Here is a 26,333-nt window from a genome sequence, read left to right on the forward strand (position 1 = left end):
CTGAGGATGCAGGAATGTGCAGCTTGCTCTCTCTTCCCCAAGGTTATCTAACCCGCTCTTGCTTTGGATATTCCTTTTGATTGATATTTTTTGTACCCTGAGCTTCTGCATACTTTATTTGTGGTTTGTTATTTCCACAGCCTATGGAGCCAGCCAAATGCCTGAATGCAGTCTGTTGCAAACCCTCTTCCTTCCCAGCTATTATAGCACTTATTGACAAGGAAATACCTTCAACCTCAAGTACTTAAGAGGAAATGCACAGGGTATGGCATAAATGTGTTCTACTGGGCCTGCAGTCAGGGGTATACACTGACCTGGATTTCACCTGCCAGCCAGAAAAGGTGTGGAAGGCAGCATTTGTTGGGCTGCAGCGTGAGAGCATGGCAGGCTGAGCCTGGATGTGGAACTATCCCTCTGCTGATCCGCGGTGACTCCTCTGCCTGCATAAGGAAAAGTATCACAGCTTCACAAACACCCACACCCGTACAACAGTCTGGCATCTTCCGTCCGTCCTGCGAAGCAAGAGGGGAGGCTGATTTACATCATTTTCTGGTCACAGCAAACAAACGGCTGGGAGGAAGAGAGGATCCTCGCACCAAACAAGCCCGCGGCTGTCACAGCAATGGCATTCAGAACAATGGGTTTCCAGCAGAGAGCGGCACGGCAGCTCTGGTGGCCCACGAGTTTTGGCTGATTCCCCATGCTGAGGGGATGCTGGTTTTCATGTTCTACAAGGAGCTAGAAGATGTCACAATCACCCATATTGTTCTCGCAGCCCCGGGGCCCTGTACTTGTACTTGTGAGCGGAACGACAGCCGCACACAACGAGCTGTCTCAGTTACGGCGTGTTTCCTATTATTTCCTATTATCCCTTTGAGGATTCCCTTCATTTTCAGGGATTTTCTTTCCAGCCACGTTGGATATAATGGACATTTTCTTTTATAGTCTCAGATCCTTTCCCTTAAAAGGGGAAAAAGAATTATCAGGTTTCTTGGCAGAGGTCTGTAACAAGTGCTGAAAAGCGCCAAAAGAACGGGGATGTGTGGTGCACAGTGCTTGTGCTACCAAGAGCCCAGGAGCATGAAAATATTGGAATACCAGAGAAAAATGCTGGAAGCTGATAGCAAAATGCAGTCCAAAAATGAACCTTAAAGAGCCATGCCCTCCCTGGAAAACCCATGCAGAGCTTGGATGGCAGTGTCAGGAACAGCGGGGCTCCATCATTGTTACATTCTCTGCTGCTGAAAGCCCTTTTAGGAGGGTTTTGGCTGTAGCTGCAAGCCCACGGTGCTGCAGGGGGAGCAGGCTCTGCCTGCCTGGGGAAGGTTTGGTAGCAAGGTTCTCTTGTCCCTCAGCCTGTCCCTGTGCTCCACTGTTCACCTTGCCCTCTACTACCCCAGCTCACGCCATAATATGAGGAAGCCTTTCCTGAATTGTTCTTTTATATCTGTAAGTTCACAGCAGTTGGTGCAAAAAGCAGGGTCTCAGCTCTGCCAGCTCTCTGGGGTCCTCAGAGAAGCATCAAAGGGTCTGGGAGGGCTGAGCTGTGGGGCTGGGTGTCTGCAAAAGCTGGATGTGGAGGGAGATCTCAGCAGGCACCAGGAGCAGAGGGCAAACTCTCCTTGGCAGTAGGCAAAGTCTCTGCAGACTCAGATGTGGAAGAGAAAGGAGAGGTGAGAGCAGACCGCTCCCAGACCGCTGGGAAAGCAGTAGCCACGTGGGAACCCTGTTGCGCAAGGATGTGATGTTTTCAGCTTGTCCAAACTTCTCAGACACATTGTGAAGCCCCAGGGGTGCCCTAAGTCACAGCAGAGACTCCTGGTGCCAGGCAGGCTTCCCCTCACCCCACTGTGAGCAGGGCTCAGGCAGAGCTGTGCCCCTGCCTTCCTGGGGCCGGCCAGGCTGTTTGCTCTGGGAAGAGGGCCAGAAACACACCTGTACAAACGGGGGGCAGAGAACTTTCTGGTTCAGGTTCCCAAAGCACGTTCGGAGTTATCCCTGTTGGCTCCAGCTTCCTGCCCCTCCCAGGACGTGCATTTCCTCCCTTGCAGCTCTTAACCAGCTTCTCAGCACTCTCCGACCATGAGCACACAGCGCTGCTCCTCTCCCCAAGGACAGCTCCAGCAGATCCCCCCTGTGCCAAAGACAATTATTTCAGGGAGGCAAAATGCCCAGGCTTTTCTGCTGGTTGAGGAATAAATGCCTACAGCGGGGCAATTTGTCCCTGTCACCTCTCTGCTAGGGACTTTGCAAAATGATCTAAGCAATTTTCTCCTAGCTGTCAGTGCCACGGGCTGAATCCTGGGGCCCTGCAGCAGTGCTTGGTCCTGGGGCAGGTGGCACAGGGGTGCTGCTGTCCCCTGCACCCCGTGGTGGGCCTGGGGAGGACCCTTTATCCTCCCAGCTTGTGCTGTGCAGGCAGGGCTGGCGCAGAGGGAAAGCAGCCGCCTGTAATAATTTACCTAACACTCAGCTTTAAGCACCGAATTCTGTAAGGCAATTTGACCTGCTGTATTATTCAGCAGCTGGGGATTGATTAGGCCCCGGGGGGCTGGAGGCTCCTATTTGTCACCCCAGCACCCGTCGGGGGGAAGGCAGCAAAGCCAGAGCCTTTGGCTGGTTCTAGCCGTGGTGGAGCAGTGACCCCTTGGAGGGTTGACCAAGCACCAGGCCCTCCCAGGCACTCTGCACCCAGCTGCTGGGGAGTACATGTGGCCCTGTGGCCACTTACACCCCTGAGCAGTGCACATTTACAGCCCTGGGGGCTGAGTTGTGCCAGCCCCACGCTGCCTGCAGGCAGAGCCAGGCCTCTGCTGAGGCCAGGCAGCTCCGTGGAGCTCCAGCGCTGAGCAGAAGACACAGCTGGGAGGACTGGGACTAGATAAACATTGCAAACACAGCAGTGTTTGTCACCAGAGGTGATGGATGATGCTCCTCACTCTGGCTTGGAGGCAGCCTGGGTGTTCTAAGCGGTTCGGAGAAGCAGCCTGCTGGCAGGCAGCAGGGAGCCCTCGCCTGCTCCGGGGGCAGCAGTGCTGGGAAAGAGCAGTAGGGGGAATGGGGAGCCCAGCTCCTGCTCCAAGAGACTGTGCTGGCACGGCTGCTTCAGGAAAGGCTTTTGGCAACAAGAACCTCAGCAGCACAACTAGCAGCTGGGGCTGCTCACGAGCTCCCTGTTCCAGTCCCTGGCAGCACCTTCCCTGCATGGTCAAAGCAAACACAGCCAGCGCTGCAAGGGAGCTCCAGCCGGGTCCCTTGGGGGCTCCCTGCCTGCTGGGGAGGGCTTTGCAGGGCAGAAGAGGGGCCTATGAGTCTGTGATTTCCAACTATCACCTTTTCAGCAGCAGCTCAGGGTGGGCAAAACATCCACAGCTCTTGCATGCCCTCGTTGCTGCCCAGTTTCCATCCATACACCCAGCTCAGCCCACAGCTACAATCTCCTTTGGGGTCTAATGCTGGAGTAAAGCCATCCTGAAGCGTGGCTGGTTTTGTCAGGGTAATGAGTAAGAACAGCTCTGCTCTTCAATCTGTGACCCTGAAAGAACTCTGCAGCCAGCCAGCAGTTTCGGATGTTTCCTGGGAGGCAAATACCACAATATCCCCCTTTATACCAAGGGAAATTGAGACAGGGGAGGATTAAAGCAACCTGCCAAAAGCTGCGTGGGGTGGTGGATGAATGAGCAGCTAAATGTACTCTAAATTCTAGGAGAGATCCCTCGGTGATCGTGGCCAAGATGCTTTGCCTCCTTGCTGCCACATGCAGCTGATGGGGGGCACGCTTCTCGGCAGAGCTTCTGTGAGACAGGCACTTTGGTGAGAATAAAGCTGATGGTGTAACCCAACATTCTAAGCCTTCTCTTGCTCATCTTTTACAAGGAACTTGCAGCAAATGGGCAAGTTTTGAAAACCCTGCATGATACCAGCCCTTCTTGGCCATCCCCTGCTCCATTTGTCCTCTTCCTTCCTGTTGTGCCACTCGACAGCAATAAATGCTGGAGCTGCAAGGGGGTTGGAAAGCCCCATGTCAATGGCTGCAAAGTATCTCGGGGGGCAGCCCTCACATCTAATTTCAAGCAAGTATTAATGTTATGGCTTGTGCCGGGGAGACAGGCTGCCCTGGGCAGGTCCCCCAGGCAAGGCTGGGCATCTCATGCCACCAAGGGCTGGCTCCTTGGAGGGGTGAGATCTGTTGTTTCGGTGACAGCCAGTTGCAGCTGCAGGACTACCATGAATTGCCTGTGGGGAGGGTCACTTCCAGCCTTTCTTGGGTTATTTTGCATCTGTAATGGGTATTTAATAAAATAAATTTTAATTTGCAGGATTATGAAGATCATTTTAAAGCAGCTTATCTAACACTGCTCTCCTTCCCTGTTTTTCCCTACAGTGTTTGTGGGTGATGCAGAAGGCTGCAATAAGCCATTCTCAAAGGCTGGCTCAGATTAAACTTCTTCACATGGGACTTCGCCACTCCCTGTGAATTCCAATGAGCTCTTCTAAACCTTCCCTTCTGCTGTAGGCACGAGGGCTGCAGGGGAATAACACCCAATGCTCCCTACCAAACAGAACAAACTGGGAGGTAAGCCTACAAAATGAAAACACTGCGATAACCTACCAAAAGTGCAGCTCTGCTCCCCAGGACTCAGCTGGAGAGGAGGGTGCTGAGCAGAGCTGGTATCGCCGCGGTGCCCGACGGAGGGTACTGCAGGTCCACGTTTTGGTGCTGGCCACAGGATGGGGAAATGCCAGCAGTGGACCAAGGCATTATCTGGAGTTAGCAGGGAGAAAATGCTGAGGATGGAGCTCTTAAGATCACCTTTACTGATGCTCGCGTGGCCCCTCGCTGAGGGTGCAGGGAAGTTTCTCCTCCTCCTCGGGGTATGCAGCCTCAGGCCCTTTCTTGTGCTTCTTCTTTTGGTGCTTTGTTCACTGTTCAAGTTGTTTTTCAGCTGGAAATGAAGAGAGAGTAAAGCATATTTTTATTGATTTTATTTTTTTTTTAAATACCCCAGCAATGAGAATTTGTCCAGAGAGCAGAGAGCCCTGCTCAACACCTTCAGCATGAAGAGGATCTGATCCACCATCACCTCCCACCCCCATCTGCTTCAAATTTAGGCACCAGCACTCCCCAGCGCCTTGCAGCAAAACCTTTAGTACAACATCCCTGCTCTGTTGAGACAGTCATTTTTCAGGGTGATTAAATATCTAAAAAGTGCAATGGCTTAGAAATGGAGATTTACTGTCATCTCTGAACTCCTGGCAATGGAGTGCTGTGAAAAGCATTTTGCTGTCCAATCTCCTCACAATAACGCAGAATTAAGAGTTTTTGCAGAAAAGAAAGCATTCACCAAAAGCAATCGCAGTGCATCTTTTCCACAGAACCCATTAGCTTCCTTCTGCAAGGAGGGCAGAGGATCCGGCTGGAAGTCACTACCTGTATTCTCACCAGGCCTGGAGGGATGTTCAGCAGGACTCAGCTGCACCTGTTGAGGACAAATTAATGTCACCTGTTTGTAAGATGATGCCCTGTTTGACCTAGGTCACAGCTGTCACCAGCTGGGGAAAGTCACCGTGCTCGGGAGCACTTCTGCACCAGGGCCACTCCTGCCCTGTGTCCTTCCTCCTCCTCCTCCTCCTTTCAGACTGCAAGCTTCTGACCCTCCCCTTCCTCTGGCACCTGGCAAATGAGGCTGCCTTCCCTGCTCCTGGCACTGACATCAAGCCACTGCAGCAAGTGAAGTGATACCAATAACAGACCTGCTTCGAGATTACCATAATAGATTTCTATTTGAAGAGAGGTGTCAGCTACCCGCCTTTGTCTTTTTCTGTACATTAAATATTAAATACCCAGCCTGTGTAACGCAAAACTTAAAAGGCCCTGAGTTCAAGCTGTTATGCCCCAGTGTCTTGGTTTCAGTTAGGACAGTTATTTTTCCTCCTAGTAGCTGGTAGGGTGCTATGTTTTGGATTAGGATGAGAAGAGTGCTGATAACATGCTGATGTTTTAATTGCTGCAGAGCACTGCTTATACTAAGCCAAGGACTTTTCAGCTCCTCGCTCTGTCCTGCCAGCGGGCAGGCTGGGGGTGCAGCAAAAGCTGGGAGGGGACAAACCCAGGACAGCTGACCCAAACTGGCCAAAGGGGTATTCCATACCATCTGACGTCATGCTAAATCAGAATTTCCCAGCAAACTCCCAAGCTTCTCACCTACCCTCACATCTGCAGAGCAAGCAGCCATTGCCCGTGGGTGCTTGCTGGAAGCTTCTCCAGCCCTCGCTCACCTTCTGTATCACCCTGTGTGCTGGGGGATGCCAGGAAGGTGGAGATGCTCTCACCAGTTTCCCTGGGCTCCTTTGCCCTGCCTCAGTTCCCTGGCATGGTCACAAAGGTCAGCCCCGTCCTGCCCTGGGAAACCAGGGGGGAGTGAACCGAGCCCGCCCTGGTGCTCGCTTGGCCACCAGACGGCTGCTCTTCAGACGATATTTTTTCCACTCACACGTGAAAAGAGAAGGCAGTTCTCCATCCAAATCAACAGAGGAGGTTAATTAAATTCCTCTGCTCAGCAGCACACCACAACCTCCTCCCCAGTCTCTGTGTTCGCGTGCGATCTTCGCTCACCTTGCCCAGAGCTGTCTCTGGTTAAAAGTGCACTGGTTTTTGGGGTACCATGTGTGGTTGCGCAGTCATTCCCTGCCTTGTGCTTCACTGCCATGTCCTGACAGCCACGGATGGCAGCATCTCCAGGAGCTGAGCGAGTCCCAGGGGCTCACGCTGCCTCCAAGAGGAAATGCCCAGGCTGCCAGCAGCTGCCGTCCCATTTAGAGAAGCTAGTAGCCCCCAGGAACACTGCAGACAAGGGATTCTAATAAAGATGCCTCATAAAAAGCACGGTTTTCAAACCTGCATTTATTACCCAGAAGGAAGTATGCAAGTATTGTGCTCAGTAATAAAAACTAAATTAACTTAAAACTTGCGTAATGATGGCTTGCAGATAGCTCGGCGCTCCTGCTGCCCCAGGGCTGGCTGCTGGCAGCTCCCCCCTGCGGCCACCAAAACTCCCCTAAGAAGCCATGTGAAGGAACCCGTGGGATGTGTGTCCATCCACAACCGTGCTGAGAGCCCAAATAAGGTTGCATGGGGACAATATGTCCTGACACTGAGCAGGTGACACTGGGGACACTGCCCTTGGGGTCACTTACCGAGCCTGCCACTTGCACCTGTGTGTGCCCAGAGGGGGTGCTGCATTTTTCGGTGTGCACCAGACATCTTGCTGCAGTCAGAATCAGCACTGTGAATAGCAGCTCTTGCTGTCTGTTCCTAAAGCATCAATCTTCCTGGATTTTAATTTAGTAAACCAAGACAGACCAGTTAAATTTCGTAAGAAAACGGCTAAAACAAGTGTTCCTGTTGGGAAAAAAAATAATCAGGGTAGGAAGAAGCACAAACAAGCAGTAACATCTAGGGAACCATCCCAGGAACTTCAGTACAGAGCTTTACAAGTCTGTGCAGTGCGGTCTGGGATGGAGTCTCCCAGCCATCTCCTTGATCCAGGAAACGTGGTGCTCCAGCATTAATAATAATGGACTACAGCACATTTTTCATCCAGTCACAGGGATCGACTTTGTAGATACAAGCAAAACCGTCGGCAAGCTTTGTGCCATGGTGCTCACCGTTTCCATGTTTAAACATAGCCTTTACAGACCCCGAAGGAGCACCCCAAGAGAGCAAGGTGTCAGCAGGAACGCTGCAGTCCAGAGATGTGCAGGTCCCCTGGGCCAGCACTGCATGGGCTGGGAGCTCAAAGCCCAACAGGACAATTTTTCCAGCAGGTGAATATTGCAACAATATTCGTACACACAGTGGTGATGCTGAGTCACCCCACAGCACCTTGCCCTCAGTCCCCCCTTGTGACGTTGCCATCAAGGAACATCACTCCTCTGCATGGGTGAGTGTGCAAACCTACCTGACAGCTACATTTTCCCCTGAAATGTGTCTCCGTGATGCAGCTCACTTTGGCACACCCAGTGTTCAGTTACTAAAAAGGACCCTGGAGCCCCCAGGCACCCACTGCCGTGCAGCATTAAAGCTTCAGGCTCACAGGTACACAGCAGGCGTACAGCGCTGGTATTCTGAGTGCCATTTTCTGCTGCCAGTTCTCCTCCCCAGCGGACTGATCAGTGCACTCGTTGGGTTTGAAGCCAGCCCTGTGGCAATCCTGAACAACCTTACAGAGAAGCAGAAGATGACCGGCTAATGGAAGGCAAGTCCTTGATGTTCTACTCAGCTTTCAGTTCACGTTGAGCCATGATATCCTTTTCCGGCTGTAACATCCCAAAGACAGATCTTCCCTTGTTAAAACCTAGGATTTGTAACCCAAAGTCTTTCAGCTCCAAATCAGAAGAGGTCAGCAGGAGGAAAATAAATCTGAAACCAGAAAACAGCTGGTTCACAAGAGCAGCCTCCTACGGCTGCATTTAACAGGTGCATCTGATGCTTGATGCACCAGAGTTCTTTTGTACTCAGGTTTTGCCAAAATTAACACTGCTCAGGTTGGAATTTTCCATGCTGATTATTGGGCTCTAGTAGGAATCAAAGACAATTTCAGGAAAATTAGCCATTTTCAGTGACTAGATCAAGAGAAAAGTACCCAATACTAACAGAGACAGGACTGTTATTAAGAGGAAAAAAAAAAAAATACAACAAAAAATAAACTTGATCCAGATTGCACTTCTCCACAGATGAACAAGGGAGAAGAACTAGGATTTTACGGGAAAACCTTAAATTCAGCAAATCAAATTAATCAGTCACTTGGTTTTGTGGCCCGAATACCCTTCTAATATAATAAGCTAACAATGAAATTACAACGATTTAGCTAACAGAATGAAACTATGCTACAGTGAAGCCAGGAACCCGGGAGCTTTCCCACTATACTGCACCAGTAAATAATTCCTGTAGTTTGGGGACTCTTCCTGATCTATGGCGTAAAACCCCGTATTTAATTAAAAAGTGTGAATTTCTAAAAGAACCTGTGCAGAGCGCTGAGGAATGAACAACCTTAACAGGTGGGTTTGGTGCGTAGTCACACACCGGAGATACCAAAGGCATTCGGTGAATTTTAGTCGCTATGATTTTTCCCAGCCTAAGGGGTTTCAGCACTGCAGGGAGGGTGCAGGGGCTTCAGGTGGGTGCATGGGAGTTGCCCCTGGGCTGGGTGCACACGAATTGCAGCAGGATGAGGGCAGCGCTCCGCAGGCTCACTGCACACTGCGGGATGCTCCTGCCTGCCCGCGCCTCTGCAGCACGCACGCTGACTCCTGCTTCCCACAGCACGCTGCGGTACTGAGCCACTCCTCCCGCCTAGAGATCTGCTTTCCCTGCACCGTTCGCACCGAGGAATCCGTCAGGTTTAAATTCCTGATGCCAGCGACGTCCTGGCCCAGCTGTTCAGTCCGGTGCTGGTGCAGCCAGCCCCTGCGTGGCACACAGCATGCGTTCGTTGACACTTAGCACTCTGCTGGTGCTCAGGGAGAGGGGACGGCAGCAGGGTGTCACAGGGAGGAAGACCCCGGAGGGAAAAAAAAAAAAAAAAAAAAAAAAAAAAAAGCTGGAAACCAGTAAAAACAATGGGGATGTGCCCCAGCAAAGAGCAGGCAGAGCTCTTGGGGCAGCAGAGTGGGACCCGGGGCACACACAGAGCTGCTGCAGGGAGCAGGCCGGCAGCAGGGAGCAGCTGCTGTGCTTTCTATCCCCCGTAATAACTTGAACTTCATGGTAACAAGAGTGTTCTCAGTTCACCAATCTAGTGGTCAATGAGGCTGTTAACAATGGACATTTAGTGCTGGTCTCATTTTGTCTAGCTTCAGCTTCCAAGAGCTGGATCTCAGTCCCTCCTTACTGCTCAATACAGTGCCATCTCCTCCCAGAAACCTCTTTGGGTGCATACTTACAGCCTGTGAAAGACCACAAAGCCCCTAAAACATTTCCCATCAGCACAGCATCGTCAGGAGAGAACCCATTTCATGCTGGGGGGTCAGGTGCTCCACTTCACAGCCATGGAAGTCACAGACCTCAACAGCAGGGGCAGCAGCAGCTGGCAGCCCTGGTAAGAGACATCTCTGCCCCGCAGGAACAGCCTGGAAATCACAAGCACGACCTTCCTGCACGGCTGTGCCACCCGTGCCAGCACGGGAAGCCTGGCTGGGGCCACGCAAGAGCAAGGATGCTCACTTCATCCCTAGCCTTTGCTGCAAAATGGGGCATCTCCTCCAGGAGCTGCAGGAATTAAGTGATTTCCAGCCTTGCTAATGGATTCTTTCTTTCAGCCCAACCCATCTGAGGATTTTCACCGGGCTCAAACAGCACTTGGAGTGCACACACGGAGCAGTGAATGGAGCAGGACCAAACCCACTATCAGTGGGTCTCTGCCTCAAACACTGCACGTGGCAGGGCTTATAAAACCATAAAGCTGGCACATTTCTGACCTTCATGGCTCCATCAGGTTGCATGCAGAAGGAAGTCGAGCCCATTTGTTGCTCTGTTACAGACAAAAGGACAGCGAGGGTACGGGGAAGAACCGCATCTATATTTAAGGACTGCCTCCGGTCGCTATGGTGACAGGGATTCCAGCCACCACCAGGATGCTCCGCTCGCCTCCCGCTGTCCCCTCGGCAGAGCCCAACTCTGCAGAAGTTACCAGCCCATTGCCTGACGCTTGGGCTGAAGGGGAGACAAAAAACACAACTCATCCTTTCACAGGAAGCTTTTTCCTCCAGAGGTGGAAAGCAGCTGAGAAGAACAGCCTGAGTAGGCATGCCCACAGGTGCAGGCTCTGAAAGCTGAGCCAAGCAGCTGGAAGGCTCAGACCCCCTCAGCTTGTGGGCTGCTCGGAGCCCCCAGGGGTTGGGAGCCACCAGCAAGACCAACCACACATGACGTGTCCCCAGAAGAGATGACCACATAGCTCCCCAGGTGCTTACTGGGTGCATCCCAGCAGGATGGGGGGAATGAACCCCTCCTCCTGTACCCACCACTAGTCCTCACCAGGGTGAGCCTGCGGCTCACACGCACACCAGCAGCAGTCTGCTCCTTGTGCTGCTCACCCCAGCTCACTTTCCTTTGTCTGACTGGTCAAAGCCTACATTTCATCCACACCTCTATCTGTGTACTTACATGGTCCTCATTTCCACTGTGTCCAAATCTTGAGGGCCACCAGGACATTGTATTTTCTGGGGGCCCCCCCCCCCTTTTTTTCACCTATCTTGCTGGAATTTATAAACAGCAAATTTGTATGCGAGACACACAAAGTAAACCTTCCCTCTCCCGTTGCTAAAGGCTCAGCTGTTATCCTGCATCCAGCTGTGGGCAGTGGTCATCAAGAAAGATGGGGCCCAGCTGGCAGAGCCCAGAAGGCAGCAACAGGAGTGACCAGAGACAGCCCCTAGGGAGAGATGGAGGGAAGGGGGTCCATTCACTCATGGAAATGGAAAAGCATAGAAATGAGGGTAGCAGTTTTCAGTTCCAAAAAGGCTCTTGTAGAGGAGTAAGGACTTGCTTTCCTTATCTGCTGGGAATCAGACAAAAATAGCAGGACGGGAGAATTAGGATGGCCATTCAGAGATATTCCTCTTCAAGGAGCCTCTGCTGCCCTCAGGGGCTGCTGCTTCCTGCCCTGATGGTGCGGTGTAGGGTGCAGGCTGCAGCCCAAGCAGTTCCATTCGCAGCCCTCGCTCAGCCTGGGACAGCACAAGTGGGAGCAAGGGCCCCAACCACCCCACGGGGAGCCCACCCCTGCCCCATCACCTGGGAAGCATCTCCTCCCCTTTTGTACTGGTGGCGATTATGAGGGTGACCACTAGAGAGCTGTGTCCTGTGATGTGTGTCAAGGAAAACAACTGCTATTTTTAATCCTAAGGCTTTCAGGTTAAAACTGAGGATTTCAAATGACTCCCAGCAGCAGCTGGGTGCTTTTTGTTGTGAGGAAACATTGACAAGGGTCCCCACATTGCTGCAGGCAGGTTAGGAAAAAAACAGGCTTGCTAGTTCAGAAAGTGATTTGAATTACAAATACATTAAAAATAAATAAATAAAAATAAAGCTAAACCAGAAAATTAAATAGATTTTAAATCAAAATATTTTAAAATTGTCACATACACACACACACACAAAAATAAATAAAGGAATTAATTTGTCTGAAATAGCCTTTCTATGCTATTAGCTCACAACCTTTACTGGTTTGGGTAACTTCCTATTCCAAGTCCAAATGAGAAGGAAAAGAAACAAGTCAAAGCCCCAGAGTTTGCATCTACCCAACTCTGTCCAAAACCTTGCTCCTAACCATGCCCTATCTTCAGGGCTGTGATTTCTTCCAGGAGGTGGCTCAGCACAGAGCAATGCTGACCATGCCGTAGCACAACAACTACAGACTTGAACGCTCTCCTAAGCTGTCCAAAAGGTTTCATTTCTGGTAAATCCAATTATTGTAAATAAAGGCTCAGAGGATTGCACTACCAGGAACTGAAGGGCACAAAGAGCTGCCCCAGCCCAGAACAGCCAAACTGCCCAGCTTCTCCTGGCCACATCCACGTCTCTCCTTGCAGCTTCTCCTGCCTGTTTCCAGCTGCTCTTCCTGACTCACCTTGAGCTGCTGCCACAGCTGCAGGATGCTTTAGGAGAAAGAAAATAAGCCAAAAAGCTGCAGGGATTACCCTAAAAATAAACACCCAAAAGGAATCAGGGCTAATAAGACAAGCTGGAACCAGCAGAACCCCCACACAGTGCAGATGCCAAAACACAAATCAGCATCAACACTGCTGGCATGACACATGCCGCCGCTCTGGTGCACAAGCAGCAGGGTGGCTGTGGAGTTCTTAATGGCAATTTTGATGCAGGCTGTTTGAATATTTGGGACTGGCTATACCAAGATCCCTGAGCACAAGCAGTGCTTGGTTTTTCGGAGTTTGGACCAGCAGCACCCTGCCCTGTGACCTTTAGGAACTGCTGGCTGTGGTTGCAGTGCCAAGTACTGCTGAGGTCCACAGATCAGCCTCTCAGAGCAAAAACCCAATTATTGCGGTGTGAAAGCATGAACATGGGTTGGGGCATGCAGTCCAACAGCAGCACCAGCATCTGATCAGCCAGCTCTGGGTATTTCTGTTCTTGTTAATAAAGAAATGAAATTGTGATGATTAAGTGGAAGCAGAATAGCATTGTTATCAATATAGAGTGCCTATGCAGTACATTAAACCCAAGTAATTTAAAAAGCAGAGCGTATCATATAAATAATTCATCCTCTTTTGGTAAGCACAATGCCACCTTAGCTGCCTAAATTTTCAAGGAGGGGGATGCTTTTTTAGTTAAAATATAGGCTTATATAGATGCATGTGGGCCTTTAATTATTCATGCTTCAAGCAAGCAGACTTGGTCATGCATTAGGAAGAAAATGTATCTCTTCTTTCTGTAGATTACACACGAACTGCTGGAGATGTGAAAGAACTGAGCGAGTTTGTCCTGGGATGAGAGTCAGTCCCCACGCAGCACAATGTCACCTGGGAAGGTGCATTTGCTGAGGTCAGGCCAAAAAAAGAACAAAGTGGTAGAGAGTCAACTCGATGCCGAATCAATCTCCTCCAGTGACTGTCCTGAAGCAGATTCTCCCCGGCAGGGAGGTTACTACAGGGTTATTACAAAGGTGGATAACGAGTGCAGGCAATTCAAAAGAGTTACTTGCTCTCTTCCTCCTGACCCTGCAGGCTACAGACCTCTCCCTCCTCCCCTGATCTTCAGATCAATGGGAGAAGCCTTCACCACATCACGGTGGATTTTTGGTTGGCCCTTCAGGCATAACATAAGGTTATCACCAGCCTTGTATATACTCTGTGAGGGAGTAAAAAACAATGTAAATATTCTAGAGCTTTGCAGCTGAAGGAATCAAAGCAGAAAGAGCAAGAGCAATGCCCAGGCTGCAGCATGCACAGGTCTGGGGGCAGTGGGTGCTCTCCTCTCCCTGACACCCGCTGCACCCAGCCAGGAGCTGGCCCTGAGAAGACTCTGGGCAGGGCTTGGACATCTCCTCCCCATCAGCTGCTGCCAGCATGGGGCCAGGCCTTGGCCATGCGTGGGGAACCTGGGCATCCCGCGTGATGGGGCTGCACTGGTCATGAGTGGGAGGCAGAAGTGCTGCCTGTGCCTCAGATGCCTCAGCAGCCTCTTGTGGGTTGGTGAGCGAACCCTGCCAGGATGCCAGACTGCAAGGAGATGGCTGCTCTGAGGTGGAGGTCTCTGCTTGGGAAGCCAGAGAGGGACCCTCCTGCCACACTGCTGAGCACTGAGCAGTGCTTCTCTGTTACCACAAAAACAGAAAACCTTGGTAAATTGAAGCAGTGTGTGTCAGGGGAGAGAAAAGGTTAAGCAGCCTTCAGCTCACAAGGTCACGCCATTTGCTGACAGGCGCTGTGGACCATGAAGGTGTTCTTGCCGGGGCTTCGCAGTTGTCACAGCCAGCCTAAGACACACTCATCAGTAAACTGTGGGAAGCTGTTGGTCTGAAGTAGAGCATCGCCCTGAGAGCTCTGCAGTTTTAGATTCATCTGAAGTGAAGTATCCAGAACCTCACTTTGCAACAAATATCTCCTAAAGAAGAAGGAAAAATAAATCAATCAAACAAAGAAACAAAGCAGAACAAAAGACAAACCAGACTGTCAGAAGGTCTCTACCACCACTCAGTGCTGCACGCTGTTTGAAGTCAGCCTTCATACTTCTCCCAGAACAGCTTGAAGCTGGCGCAGGGAGCTGCTGAGGGACTTTCCTGGCCTGCCAGAGCAGGACTTGGAATCCACTGAGCAAAGAACAAAATCCCAGTTTCTGACCTGACTTTAGTCACGGGAAACAAACACTTCAACAGATTGCTTGAAGTGTTGGGGAAAAGACAATCTTTTGTCGTCATAAATTTTCTCTGGTTTATATTAACTAAAAACCTCTCTCAGTTAATATCTAGTTTGAAAAAAAATGGCACTGAGGATTCATTCAAAGGAGATTTATACCCACAGACCGCTCTGGTGTGAGTTTCCCCAAACATTAACCTAAGTTTACCAAATAAGAACATGAAAAACCCAAAGAACTGATGCACATCTAACTTGCATAAGATGGATATGTGAAGGCACCAGGAATCTGCCAACATAAACCACCATCAGGCTTCACGATGCTGCTGTATGCTTACAAAAAACATGAACTGCGATGTCTCAGGAGGAGACAGTACTTGAAAGGCTTCCAGCATCAAGTTAAAAATCTGCAGCATCCTGACCTGCACCTGGTCGGACAAAGTGCTCCTGGGAGGCGGGCAGGAGCCCCGGCCACCAGCTCTTGTGGGGTACAGGGGACATGCGAGTTAGGCCTTTGTGACACTGGGGTTTTCCAAGGGACACTTTCCTCCTTGTGAACTTCCCCCAGGGGAGGAGGCTCTCCAGATACACTCAAGGGACTTGCAGAAACACCCACCTCCTTTTCTAAACACCCAGCTGCCCCCAGGTTGTCCCAAGCTGGCCGCCAACCTCTTTCTGGGCAGCCGGGCTGTCACAAGGAGCCCACACAGCTGCTGAGACACAGCTCCCCGCTCCCTCCTTCCCTCCACCAGTTTGTCCGAACAGTGTCAGAGCGCCATGAGCCTCCAACTGCGCCTAACCCCCAGCCTGACCCTCCCCTGTCCCAGCTCCATGCCGTTCCCTCAGGTCCTGTCACTGTCCCCAGAGAGCAGAGCTCAGCGCCTGCCCCTCCGCTCCCCTCGTGAGGGAGCTGCAGGCCGCCATGAGGCTCCCCTCAGCCTGCTCTGCTCGCTGCTCGGGGCTGAACAAACCCAGAGACCTCAGCTGCTCCTCATGCATCTTCCCCTCCAGACCCTTCCCTATCTTTGTAGCCCTCCTTGGGGCACTCTCCACTAGCTTTATGTCCTTCTTACACTCTGGCACCCAACCCTGCGCACCGTGCTCAAGGTGAGGCTGCACCAGGACGGCGGCCTGGGGAGCCCCGCTAGTGACTGGCTGCCAGCCTGATGCAACCCCTTTACTACAACCCTCTGAGCCTGACCTGTCAGCCATTTTTATTAGTTTTTTAAACATAGACATGTGTTTTTATGCTCTCATGAGCACTCCCAGCTCAGATCTCAGAGGCTTTGCAGCTCCTTGTCTTCCCACAGCAGACCCTTAAGCAGCAAGGGACCTTTCCCACCTGCTTGCCTGTTCCCAGCACATGTATGGCACAGTGGTACTAGAGAAACACAGTGGGGTCCCGTGGTCTCAAAAGACCTGGCAGCATTGCTGCCGTAAAAGCTTCAGATCCTGTCAAAATAAACCAAACATACAAAAACAACCACCGCTCCAGTGGTTATGGGCTACAGAGAAACACAGTGACACCACCCTTCTCCTAAGCTGACAGCATTAGAGCTAGGAAAGTTTATCTGATGTTTCCATAGAACAGTATTTTTCATGAAAAATAGACAGTAGTTAAGGCCAAAACAAGCAGGGGAGGAGGAGGAAAGGGGGACCTGAAAGATTTCCAAGCTTTGAAAAATGTTTTTTTCCTTTAAAGCAAAACTTTGACTTTGTTTAAAAGAAAAAAAATGTTATGTTGATAAATATTAATAGAGAAAAGGATTAAACAGAAGGGTAAAATAGCATGAACATGAAACATCACATCAGAGTCTGCAAACATATGTTTCTCTTCAGCTCAGAACTTTCCCTGGCTTAAGTCATGGGACAAGGAAATCCACAACAGGCTCAGTTTTGCTCAGTGGAGGTGCAGCAAGAGGGAGATCCCTATTGCCCATTTCCATCTCAGGCACCCCACATATGAAAGCAATTAAGCAGCTGAGAAGCGGTAAATATGATTTCTTCTCAGTAGCAAGCAGCAGCTGCAAGCCTGGGAATAACTCACCAGAGGTCTCAGGGGAACACCACGGGGTTGTCTGGGAGCATCTTCAAGCACCTTCAAGGCCAGGCTCTCTCACGCCAAAGAAAACCCAACAGCTACTCGGCCACAAGGCGCTCAGCATCCCTGGGCACCTTGTGGCTTTCACTGGCATTTTTTAATGTCTCTGTAAAATTGGGAATTTCTCCCTCCCTTTGCTGGAACTGGATATAGTTTTTCGCAGACCAGCGTCCTCTGAGCAATTTGGTCATTTTATTTTTATTTATTTTTATTTTCTCCCCTTCACACCACAGCGCCCAGCCGGGGACAGCCGCTGCCTGCCACCAGGGGGGGCTTTCGCACCGCTCTCCGCCGGAGCTGCCCGGGGTCCCCGGGCCCTGGGGACCAGGAGAGGGGCTGCAGCCCCCCGGGCACAAGCAGGAGCCCACCCTGGGGTGGGCAGCCCCCCCCCCCCCCGCAAGAAGAAAGCCCGGGGCAGCAGATACAGCCACCCCGGGAACAGCTGCAGAGCAAAGCAGTTGTTTCTGTTGGGAATAAGCAAAGCAGAGGGAGCAGCTCGGCAGGAACTCAGGCAAAAAAGCTGATTTGCATTTAGGGACCCACCAGCCCCTCCGGGAGCTATGGGGTCCCCCCACGGCTGGTGAAAGACGCAGTTACTGACCCCTTCAGCTGCTGTAAACCCTGTCTCTTGTTAATTTGACCCTCCTCTAAATACGCTCTAATCACAACAGAAATAAGCCCTGTGTAAACCAGTCTGTGCCACCCCTCAGTCCAGCTGTTAGCTGCAGGGGGCTGTGGCACCTCCAGGCAGCTCAATCGCCCATGAAAAGTTTCCAGCTACAGAAGAAGCTCTAAATTATGAATGAATTTCCTTTGTCAAATGAAGATCTCAGCTCAGGTGAAGGGATTAGGTCTCAGCCATGGGCTGAAGATGCTGTTACTGATAACAAAGACCCCAGCACACACAAGCCTGCGATAGATCCCAGGCCATCACCCCGACAACGAGATTAGCTGCTTTAATGCAATCAAGAGGAGAGGAGCATGGGATGAGATATGGGGCAGGCAGGAGCCTCACCGCCTGGGAGTGACCCTGGGCAGCAGGAGGGGGGGTACATCACCCCCCACCATCCCTGGTCCCCAGGCTGTCCCTTGTCCCACGGGTGAACGCAAGCTGCAGCAGAGCCGTCGGTTTTGCTCGGGTGCACCAGAGAGGCACTGCCCATCCCTGACACCTCGGGGGCAGGACCGGCCCCACCTCGCTGGCAGGTGGCCCCACACTTGACACTTCTTGCAGGGTGACTCACGGCTTTATGGCCACGGAGAGCAGCTCCACGCCTGCCTGCCTGGGAACAGCCGCGCTGCCGAGCACGCAGGCGGGCTGACGTGGGCGGTTGTGCAAGAGATTCCCGAGCGTGTGACGCTGCCTTTGTGGCTGCCGGGAACTGCCTTCCTCGAGACCGCCTGCTGCCCCCACGGCTTGAGCCGGTGCGTAAGGAGCTGGTTTCTCACTGTACTTCAAGGCTCTCCTTAGCTCTCCCGGGCTCTGCAGTGCTGCCTGCTTGGCCCAGCCACCACCGTGCAAACCAAACCCCCTGCCTCACCCAGCACAGCGCTGTCCCTTGTCCCCACACCGGTAGCACCGCGGTGTCCACAGGGTAAAGGAACAGCCCAAGCCTGCCACGGTTGAAGGTGTTTGCTTTTCCTTTGCCCAGGTGATATGCATGAGTTACTGGTTTTGCCCTTTTTGTGCTTTTCTTATCCAAAAACAGTTAGGGCAGTATGCAAAGTCTTTGTGGTGCTGGAGAACCAGAGAGCAATGACGTGGACCAGCCACCATGGCCCTGCTTATTGCTCTTTAAACAGTATAGCCCGAAACCCCAGATAAACGTTATCAAGCCCGGCCTGACTCCTTTAAGCCATGAAGCTGCTGCAGAGAAGGTCAGAGTCCAGGGCCGGAGACTTTCCTCGCCCCTCCACCAGTGCCACAAAATCCCCAGTAACCTCCCCTCGCTCCACCACTCCCATGTGCTCCTCCTCCCACCTCTTGACTCCCACAAGCAGCCCTTAACTAACAGTCAATATCGTCATGTGGCTCACCTGAGGGAAGAACAAATACCTGGGGACACCCTGTCCTTCCCAGGGGAGGACACCTGGGCAGCGCGGGTGGCAAAGTCACAGGGCTGGGGACCCCATGGCCAGGACACTGCCTCTGCAGGTTGGGGATGGAGAAACCCTGCATCCTGGGCAAAATCAGCCCAGCCTGTCCTTCTGGGGCTGATGCTGTCGGCACTAATTAACCCCATTAAGATACAGCTGGGAGCAGCTCCTATCCTTCTACCTGGCAAGAGGGGCCGCATCGTTGTCCTCGCCCCGTCTTTAGTTACATGGACGCAGTCACAAGCTTGCTCTGCTGCCTCTGGCAGGAAAAGGTGACACTGCACAGGTCTTTGGGGGAAAAATCATCCTTAAGGTTTCTGTGGTATTAATCAGATGTTCCGAAAGAGCCTCATTTCTTGTGTGGGTGCTCTGAAGGGCAGCGACTAGATGCAGAACATGAGTAGCCCAGCACTGCTCTTTGGGGATGAGCTCCAGCCCACATTGGGTCTCTGCAAGGTCTGTGCCCAGCTCCAAACCTGCGCAGGCTGGGAAGTGCCAGAGAAATACATCAGAGGAGGGTAGAAGCCAGCACCAATTCCTGCCCAGACATCCTGATGGCTTTCCTGGAGGACATCCTTGTGGGGCCGGGATCCTGGGCTGCTTGGGGCTGGCAGGGACATGGCCCAGAAGCGCTCCCTGTGTCTGTGACTCAGGCTGCAGGACGAGGCCGTCCTGGGCAGGTTGGCTGTGCCAGAATCAGAGGGGGGACGTGGGAGGAAACGCTCTGCTTTAGTTGTGTGGGTTTTCTACCTCTCTGCAGCAAACCGGGAGGACTGTGCAGCACAGAAGGCTGAGCCGCTCGGTGGGAGCAGGGGGAGCTCTCCCACACGGCGTGGGCAGCTCCAGGAAAGCCGGGGCTCTGCGGCGGTGGCTGTGCCAGAGCTGCTGCGAGCCGTTCCCTCGCTGTGCTTGGCTCTTCAGACCATACAAAACGGGGTTTTGCTTCCAGCTCTGCTTTCTGCAGTCAGACAGGATCCCACGCCAAGGGCTGGCCGTGCCCCCGGGGACACCGAGCGCTGCAGGGCCCCACGAGGGGTCCCAGTGACACACAGCCAGGTCTGCAGCGATGCTGCTGGAGCCACAGCGCTGCCAGGCACCCGAGCTCCTTCCAAGCAAGCAGCCAGGGCTGCCCCCAGGCTTTCCCTATGGATTTGGGTTTTCCTATATAAGGCCAACCCCAGATTTCTATTAGTGCCAAGACATTTTCTCCAGTGACTTTCCTGGCTGGTGCCTTCTGGTAGCCCAGCAGGTGCTGGCTCAGGCCAACAACAGTTCTGGGGTTTAGCAAGGCAGAAACTCTCCTCTCGGTGTGGCCAGGCAGGGTCTGTGTGCCCCCCCGGATCTCCCCAGCCCCGGGCAGGCAGCAGTGCAGGAAGGAGCCTGCCACCCTGCAGGCTCCAGCCCAGCGCCGTGGGTGGGAGGCAGCTTCCCAGAAGATGGAAAGCTAAATAAAGGCAAGGCCTGGGACAAACCGAGGCTGCCAGCTATTTATTCTAGCGTGCCTGTGCGCTGCGGAGCAGGAGGAAGATATTTTAAAGCTGCTGTAAGGAAGCTTGCCTGGCCTGATCAAAAATCTAATTACAAATGCTCTCTGCCAGCTTTCTCCGCAGCCAAATGACTTCCTAAACTCACTTCCCCCAAGGCTGCCGGCCTCTCCGCCAGCACCACACCAGATCAGATGCTTGGAAGACACGGCTGTAGCACGCACAGAGCAGGACACCCATGGGGTTCCTACGCCCCCTCCATTCCCGGCAGCAGCTCCAGCCCAGCACCAGGGCTGGGGGCGCCCTGGAGCAGCTCCTGGCCAGCTGTCAGCACGCAGACCTCGCTCCTGGCTGCTGCAGCCCCCTGCCCAGGGACCCCCACCCTCCTTCCTTCCCTCCCCACTCGCCCTCAGGGCTTGCAGATTTCCCCTCCCACGCACAGGTCACTCAAACACCCACATCCGCACACCCAGAGCGCCCAACCAGCTCTGACAGAAAAAGCAAGCGCTGCACTCTTTGTTCTTGAATATGTATTTTTTACTGAAAAAATCATTCATAAATTAACAAATACAAAAATGTACAAACACATGGGTAAATAAATGTAATGACACAAAGGATTGCTTTGCTGAGAAGTGTGTGTGTGTTTTAAAACACTAGTCTTCAGTGCAAAAATGTCCCCCTGGCACCTCTTAAAAACATAACAGTAAGCTCAAAAGCCGTGGTGATGGAAAGATAGGTTGTAGTTTAAAGCCACTTCTGATGGCGAGTGAATAGAAGTGTGTGGCTGTTGCTCAGACAGTACTTCCCTTAGAGAAGCAGAGCTTTACAAATAATGAACCGAAAATAAATACTTTTGCAAATAAAACCCACATGGCTCATAAAAAAAAAAAGTCAGCATTGAACATGACCTGCCCTCCAGCAGGGCTGAGAGACGGTGTTGATGTGGAAGGAGTGAACAAGTGGCCTTGTTGAGTTTCAGCTGCCAGAATATGTACAAGTTCTCCTTAATACGAGAATTTTTACACCATAACAGCACATGCGCTTGACAGTATGTTTTTAACAGTTACATTTACTATACAGTATTTGACATAGCTGATAAGATTAACAGTGCACATTTTAAGATATTCCACATTTTAAAAAGGGAAAAAATTCAACGTGATTAGAACAAAGGAACTATGAACAGGGATGCTGCTTGGGGGGGAAATGGACCCTTTTATGCCAACCGCAGAGTGCATTTCTGAGCAGAGGTAACATCTTTCTTTGTTCAACACAAGGTGCAATGGATGTCAGGTACACGTCAAAGGCTGAGGATTCAAACAAAGGTAGTTTAACACCTACTCACACACACATGCATGATTCCTGCGGTAGTGAATGTTGACTAGTTGAAATACATTCCTTGTTTGAAGCACCATTAAACAAAGACAGATTTCTAGCGAGGGCTCAAGATTAAAGAAAAGAGGGGCAGGGCAACACGGGTTCAGCATCTGAAAAGGGTCCACGTGAATCAGAGATCAAGATTCAGTAGCGAAAGTCTTTATTGCTATATGCGCCATAAAAAGCAAATCCTCACCTCTGCCTGCAAATAACCGCGGTGAATTCCCTCGGGAAGCAATTTTAAAGCACATGTAAATTCAAAGACTTTAAACCTAAGTTACAAACTTATCAGCGCTTTTCAAGGACAGACTCACTGTCCTCTCATGCCGGCTGATAAGATCTACACGAGAACTGTTTTCTAAGCTGACGTTTTCTGGATACTGTTTAGGAATGCCCTGGGCAGTCACACCCACAACAGATGCGTATGGGGATCATACGTCCACGGAACCAAGAAAACAATATAAACCATGAACAGTTACGGAAACCGAAGGCAAACAACACAATTAAAAGAAAGTTAAGTACTTCTGAGGTTAAGTACTCACAAGTGTTGTATAAATACAAATTAAAACACAACCCCCAATGTATTTACTTTTAAGTCAGAGAGGTCCAGTAAAAATGACTGTGTACACGCTGTGTAACCAACGGGCTGGCTTTCGGTGAGGAAGAGATTGGAAAGCACAGCCCGGCCTCCCCCTGCCTGCCGCGGAGAAGGAGAGGATGGGAAGATGGGACAGGAGGGGAAGGGACGACTCATATTTGGGCGACATTTTGGGGTGTCAGACCAAGCTCTCAAGTTCCTGGTACTCACGTTTGCATGAATGTAGTTCATGTGTCCTTCATTTATCCCATACCGGAACCCTTGGGACAGCCTGCCCACTACCTGCACTCCTGCCAGCACTTTCAGGTGGCCAACAGGGACAAGCAAGCGCGCCACTCAGTTCTAACTTCCATCACTGCGGCATACCGCTGGATTTACACAATAAAGCCCAAATCCTCCTCCACAGAACCACCCCAAACCATACTGCCCCCCTAGAGGAGCAAGGGCACAGCTCTGCTCGCAGGGGGCAGGTCTGAGGGGGCACAGCAGGGGCAGGACGAGCGGCTCTGGGGCAACCTGCTGAGCTGCGCTTACCATCAGGGTGGGAGACAGGGCAATAGGCGATGGATTTTATCCCATATGGCTTTCAGACTGATTTGCACAGTACGTTGTGAACATGATAAAAATGGGAGTTTCTCCATAAAGATTCCCACTTCTTCACCCTTCCTGGAAGAAGCCACCTACATGATTCCTGTAAGGAGTGATGACACGGCTGTAGTTCTCATCCGCTACATTTTGAAGTTTAGGGCCCTGTCCCACAAATATTTATGCATATGCATAGCTTAAATCATGCAAGCAGTCTCACTGGCTGAAAAGGGAGCAACTTGCACAAGTACAGTGATGCACACACAAGTGTTTACAGAATTCAGGACTAAGATGAGTGACCTTATGTAAACCTCTAGCTTGGATTCAAACCATAAAAGAAAATTAAAAGGGGCAATTTACACAGCATATTTACACTTACACTTCTTTAAGAAGCGATTCTGTTGTATATACTTCAAGCAGGTCATTTAAAAAACCACACAAATGTAGAAGAACGGTATCAGAAGTCATCTGATTTCCCACTGGGGCAGTTGCCGACTGAATTGCTTCCGACGTTCACCGCCGGGAAGCCAGAATCCCTCGGCTGAGCTGGTTCCTGGAGGAGAAAGCACGTCCGAGGCGAGTCTGGTGCTGGAGATTGCTGGAGGAATGTGGAGACGAGAGCAGCAGTTCGAACTGTCGTCCTGAAACCCAGAAAGCAAGTGGCGGGGAAAGAAAATGACTGCTGAGCTCGCTGCACGAGTACTGGGTCGGATTGGAACAGCTAGGACAATTTGTGCGTGCACTTTCAGCCTTGTTCTCCAAAATACTGTGATCCTTCATTAGACAAAGTATTTCGTCCTCGATAACCCTTGGAAAAGAAAGTCTGGCGTGGTGCTTTCTTGGTGAAGGGCAGAGCAAAGTTATTTTTTCCTCTTAATATTCGGTCACCAGAGCCAGCTCCGGTGTCAGGTTAACAGTGATGTTCTTATACAAGGCGTCATACGTGACGTTAGGAAAGTAGTTCAAGTTATTGAGGCCATCCAGGGCTTGCCTTTCTTTTGACTTCCTCAGCAAGGCGTACCTGTTCGGGGAGAACCAGAGGCCCATGGAGGCACCGTTATATCACACGGAGCCGTGCAGAGCCCATACCCTTAGACCAACCAGCCCCAACAGCAAAACAGAATTTCTGAGTCCTCACTAAAGATGACCGTCACCTTTTGTACATTCCCGGCAGGTGAGCGGCCCCAGTGTCACAGAATGACACAAAGTTCTACCACCTGATATAGGTCGAGATGGGCACCAAGCAGGCGCTGAGCTCTCAGACAAGCAGCGGTTCTCACCCGAAGCCTTCCTGGGCTCAGGGAGGGCTCCTGCCCTGCTCCAGCCAAAACATCCCGTAGAACAGCAGCTGATAGGTGATGTGGTCCTCTCCGTTTTTAGGAAACGGGGCCAGGCAGAGGAGCGGAACTAATGGTTTTAGTGTGAGTGACAGGGGAGGAAGAAGTAAACCTAGAAGAACTGCGTTTTGGGGAAGGAAACTGCAGCTGGTGCACAAGAGCAGCCTCAAGCAAGTTTAAGGGCAGCGTGATGAAATGTAAGGCCTAAGGTGGGAGGGTGGGGGGGGGGGGGGCAAGGTGACAAGGAGAAAAAAAAAGCGGAAGCATCAAGGCAGGACAGGACACTGACTCCCTGCCCTGCAGCACCCAGCACCATTGCTCAGGGTGAGGGAAAGCCGGGGCTGGGACCTGGGCACAGGAAACGCAGCAGGGAACGGATATGCCAGGAAGAAATGGAAGGCTCCGGGTCAGACTGAAGGCAGAAGAGCCCACGCTGACTTCAAAGAGATTGCAACATCAGAACAGTGGCAGGAAACAGCATCTTGACAAATATTTCCCTGAGAAAACTGTCAGGTTCCCTGCTTGGGTGGAAAAAGGTGCGGCAGAGAGGAGAGCCAGAAGGGGGGCTCTTGTAGGAGGTAAAATGGAGTGAAACCGCACGGCTGTCAGCCTGGCTCCTGGGCAGGGGCTGCCCCTGACCCACAGCTCGTGCCCAGATGGAACCGGGGCTCCCTGCTGGAGCCAGGGGGAGGCCAAGGAAGTGCCAGGAACAAGTGCTCCATCCCACTGCACTCCGTCCTTACACGCTTCAAGGGCTTGGCTAAATACAGCTTTTTAAAGCCAAAATTGGCTTCGTCGATTCCTCTTTTCAAGAGTGAAATGAGAGAAGCATCTCTCGCTTGCTGCATTCTGTCTGACACAGAAATTAAAACTAGGGCTAATGATTATATATAACCTCAAATGGAAACCCCCCAGAATGAATCCTCTGTAGACAACTGACAATCAGCATGCAAGTTTGTGTCTCCTCTGAATGTGCAGCGAGTTCAAATGGTATTTTGCAGAACAAAACCCCCTTGCTGCCTCCTTCTTCTGCCAGCAGCAGCCAGCAGCCCTTTTCCAGAACAGAGCTTGCACTGTGCAGCAGCTTGTGCCCTGCAAGTCTTAATTCCTGCCGTTGATTGCAAGAAGTGTGTTTCTCTGGTTTCCTATTGCATAGTTTTCAGAAGACCCAAATTCCATCCGTGTCCCCCAGTAGCAGCAGCCCTTCCTTGAGCTGTCATACGCTCTGGAACAACTCTTGCTCACGGATGTCTGACAGCCCCGTCTTTTGGGTGGCACCCCAGGAGCTGCAAGCACACTGTGAGGACCGCTCACCTTAGGCATGAAACATCCTGGAGCCCCAGCAGTGCTCCACCTCCCTCTTCTCCCCACAGTTTGTTTCCTTTGCAACTTGTGGCTGTTATTGCCTTCTAACAGCTGCAGGGAGCCTTGTATGCGACACAGACTGTGAAGGCCTCTGGGACCTTTAAAAATAAAATAAAAAACCCATCACTTGCCTTCCTAGGAACTGCACTTCTCCCCGATGATGGTGGGGAATTGATTTGTATTTCCCTGTGTCTCCTTCCGGCCGAGTCACCGAATAGCCTGCGTACTGCACTCTGCATTGGAAAGGGGAGAAAAATAAGAAGTAAAATCAACAGCTGCCCTTGTAACTTTGCCTTTTCACCAAGCAGATAAGCTATGCAAACTCCTCACCTCAGCCTAAGCTGTACCATGCTCAGCACCTCCAGATACCTGAAGTTCAGCTGAGGATCGGTTTAACATCATCATGTGCATATCACACGCAATACTGCACCCAAAGCTCAGCATTTCACTGCCAGCATTGGCAGCCCAGACTGCCACCCACCCATGGCACCTCCAGCCAGGCTGGCTCTGCCCAGCCC

The 26,333-nt window shown here is 51.5% G+C and overlaps 1 protein-coding gene and 1 long non-coding RNA gene across 4 annotated transcripts in view; both read right to left on the minus strand.

Annotated features, from left to right (window-relative positions):
* Nucleotides 1-1,808: 1,808 nt before the first annotated feature.
* LOC118176738 lies at nucleotides 1,809-11,222 on the minus strand. 3 transcript variants are annotated; one of them, XR_004755510.1, is made up of 8 exons: nucleotides 11,168-11,222; nucleotides 7,962-10,714; nucleotides 7,198-7,332; nucleotides 6,497-6,844; nucleotides 6,280-6,356; nucleotides 5,346-5,480; nucleotides 3,804-4,569; nucleotides 1,809-1,818 (listed from the first exon to the last, which is right to left on the minus strand). It is a non-coding gene; the product is annotated as an uncharacterized LOC118176738 (long non-coding RNA). The 3 variants fall into 3 exon arrangements; XR_004755509.1 differs by lacking the exon at nucleotides 1,809-1,818 and having other exon boundaries at nucleotides 3,673-4,946; nucleotides 5,444-5,480; XR_004755508.1 differs by lacking the exon at nucleotides 1,809-1,818 and having other exon boundaries at nucleotides 3,673-4,569.
* Nucleotides 11,223-21,071: 9,849 nt separating this feature from the next.
* The window catches only part of B4GALT5 (beta-1,4-galactosyltransferase 5), a 32,696-nt gene continuing 27,434 nt past the window's right edge, over nucleotides 21,072-26,333 (minus strand). Inside the window, exons 8-9 of the mRNA XM_035343928.1 lie at nucleotides 25,947-26,048; nucleotides 21,072-24,134 (exon numbers count right to left, since the gene is read on the minus strand). Of these exons, the coding sequence (XP_035199819.1) occupies nucleotides 23,987-24,134; nucleotides 25,947-26,048 (250 nt within the window). The 3' untranslated portion in view covers nucleotides 21,072-23,986. The remainder of the gene's footprint in view (nucleotides 24,135-25,946; nucleotides 26,049-26,333) is intronic.

The sequence above is a fragment of the Oxyura jamaicensis genome, chromosome 20, assembly GCF_011077185.1.
Source record: "Oxyura jamaicensis isolate SHBP4307 breed ruddy duck chromosome 20, BPBGC_Ojam_1.0, whole genome shotgun sequence".
In the NCBI taxonomy this organism is placed as follows: domain Eukaryota; kingdom Metazoa; phylum Chordata; class Aves; order Anseriformes; family Anatidae; genus Oxyura; species Oxyura jamaicensis.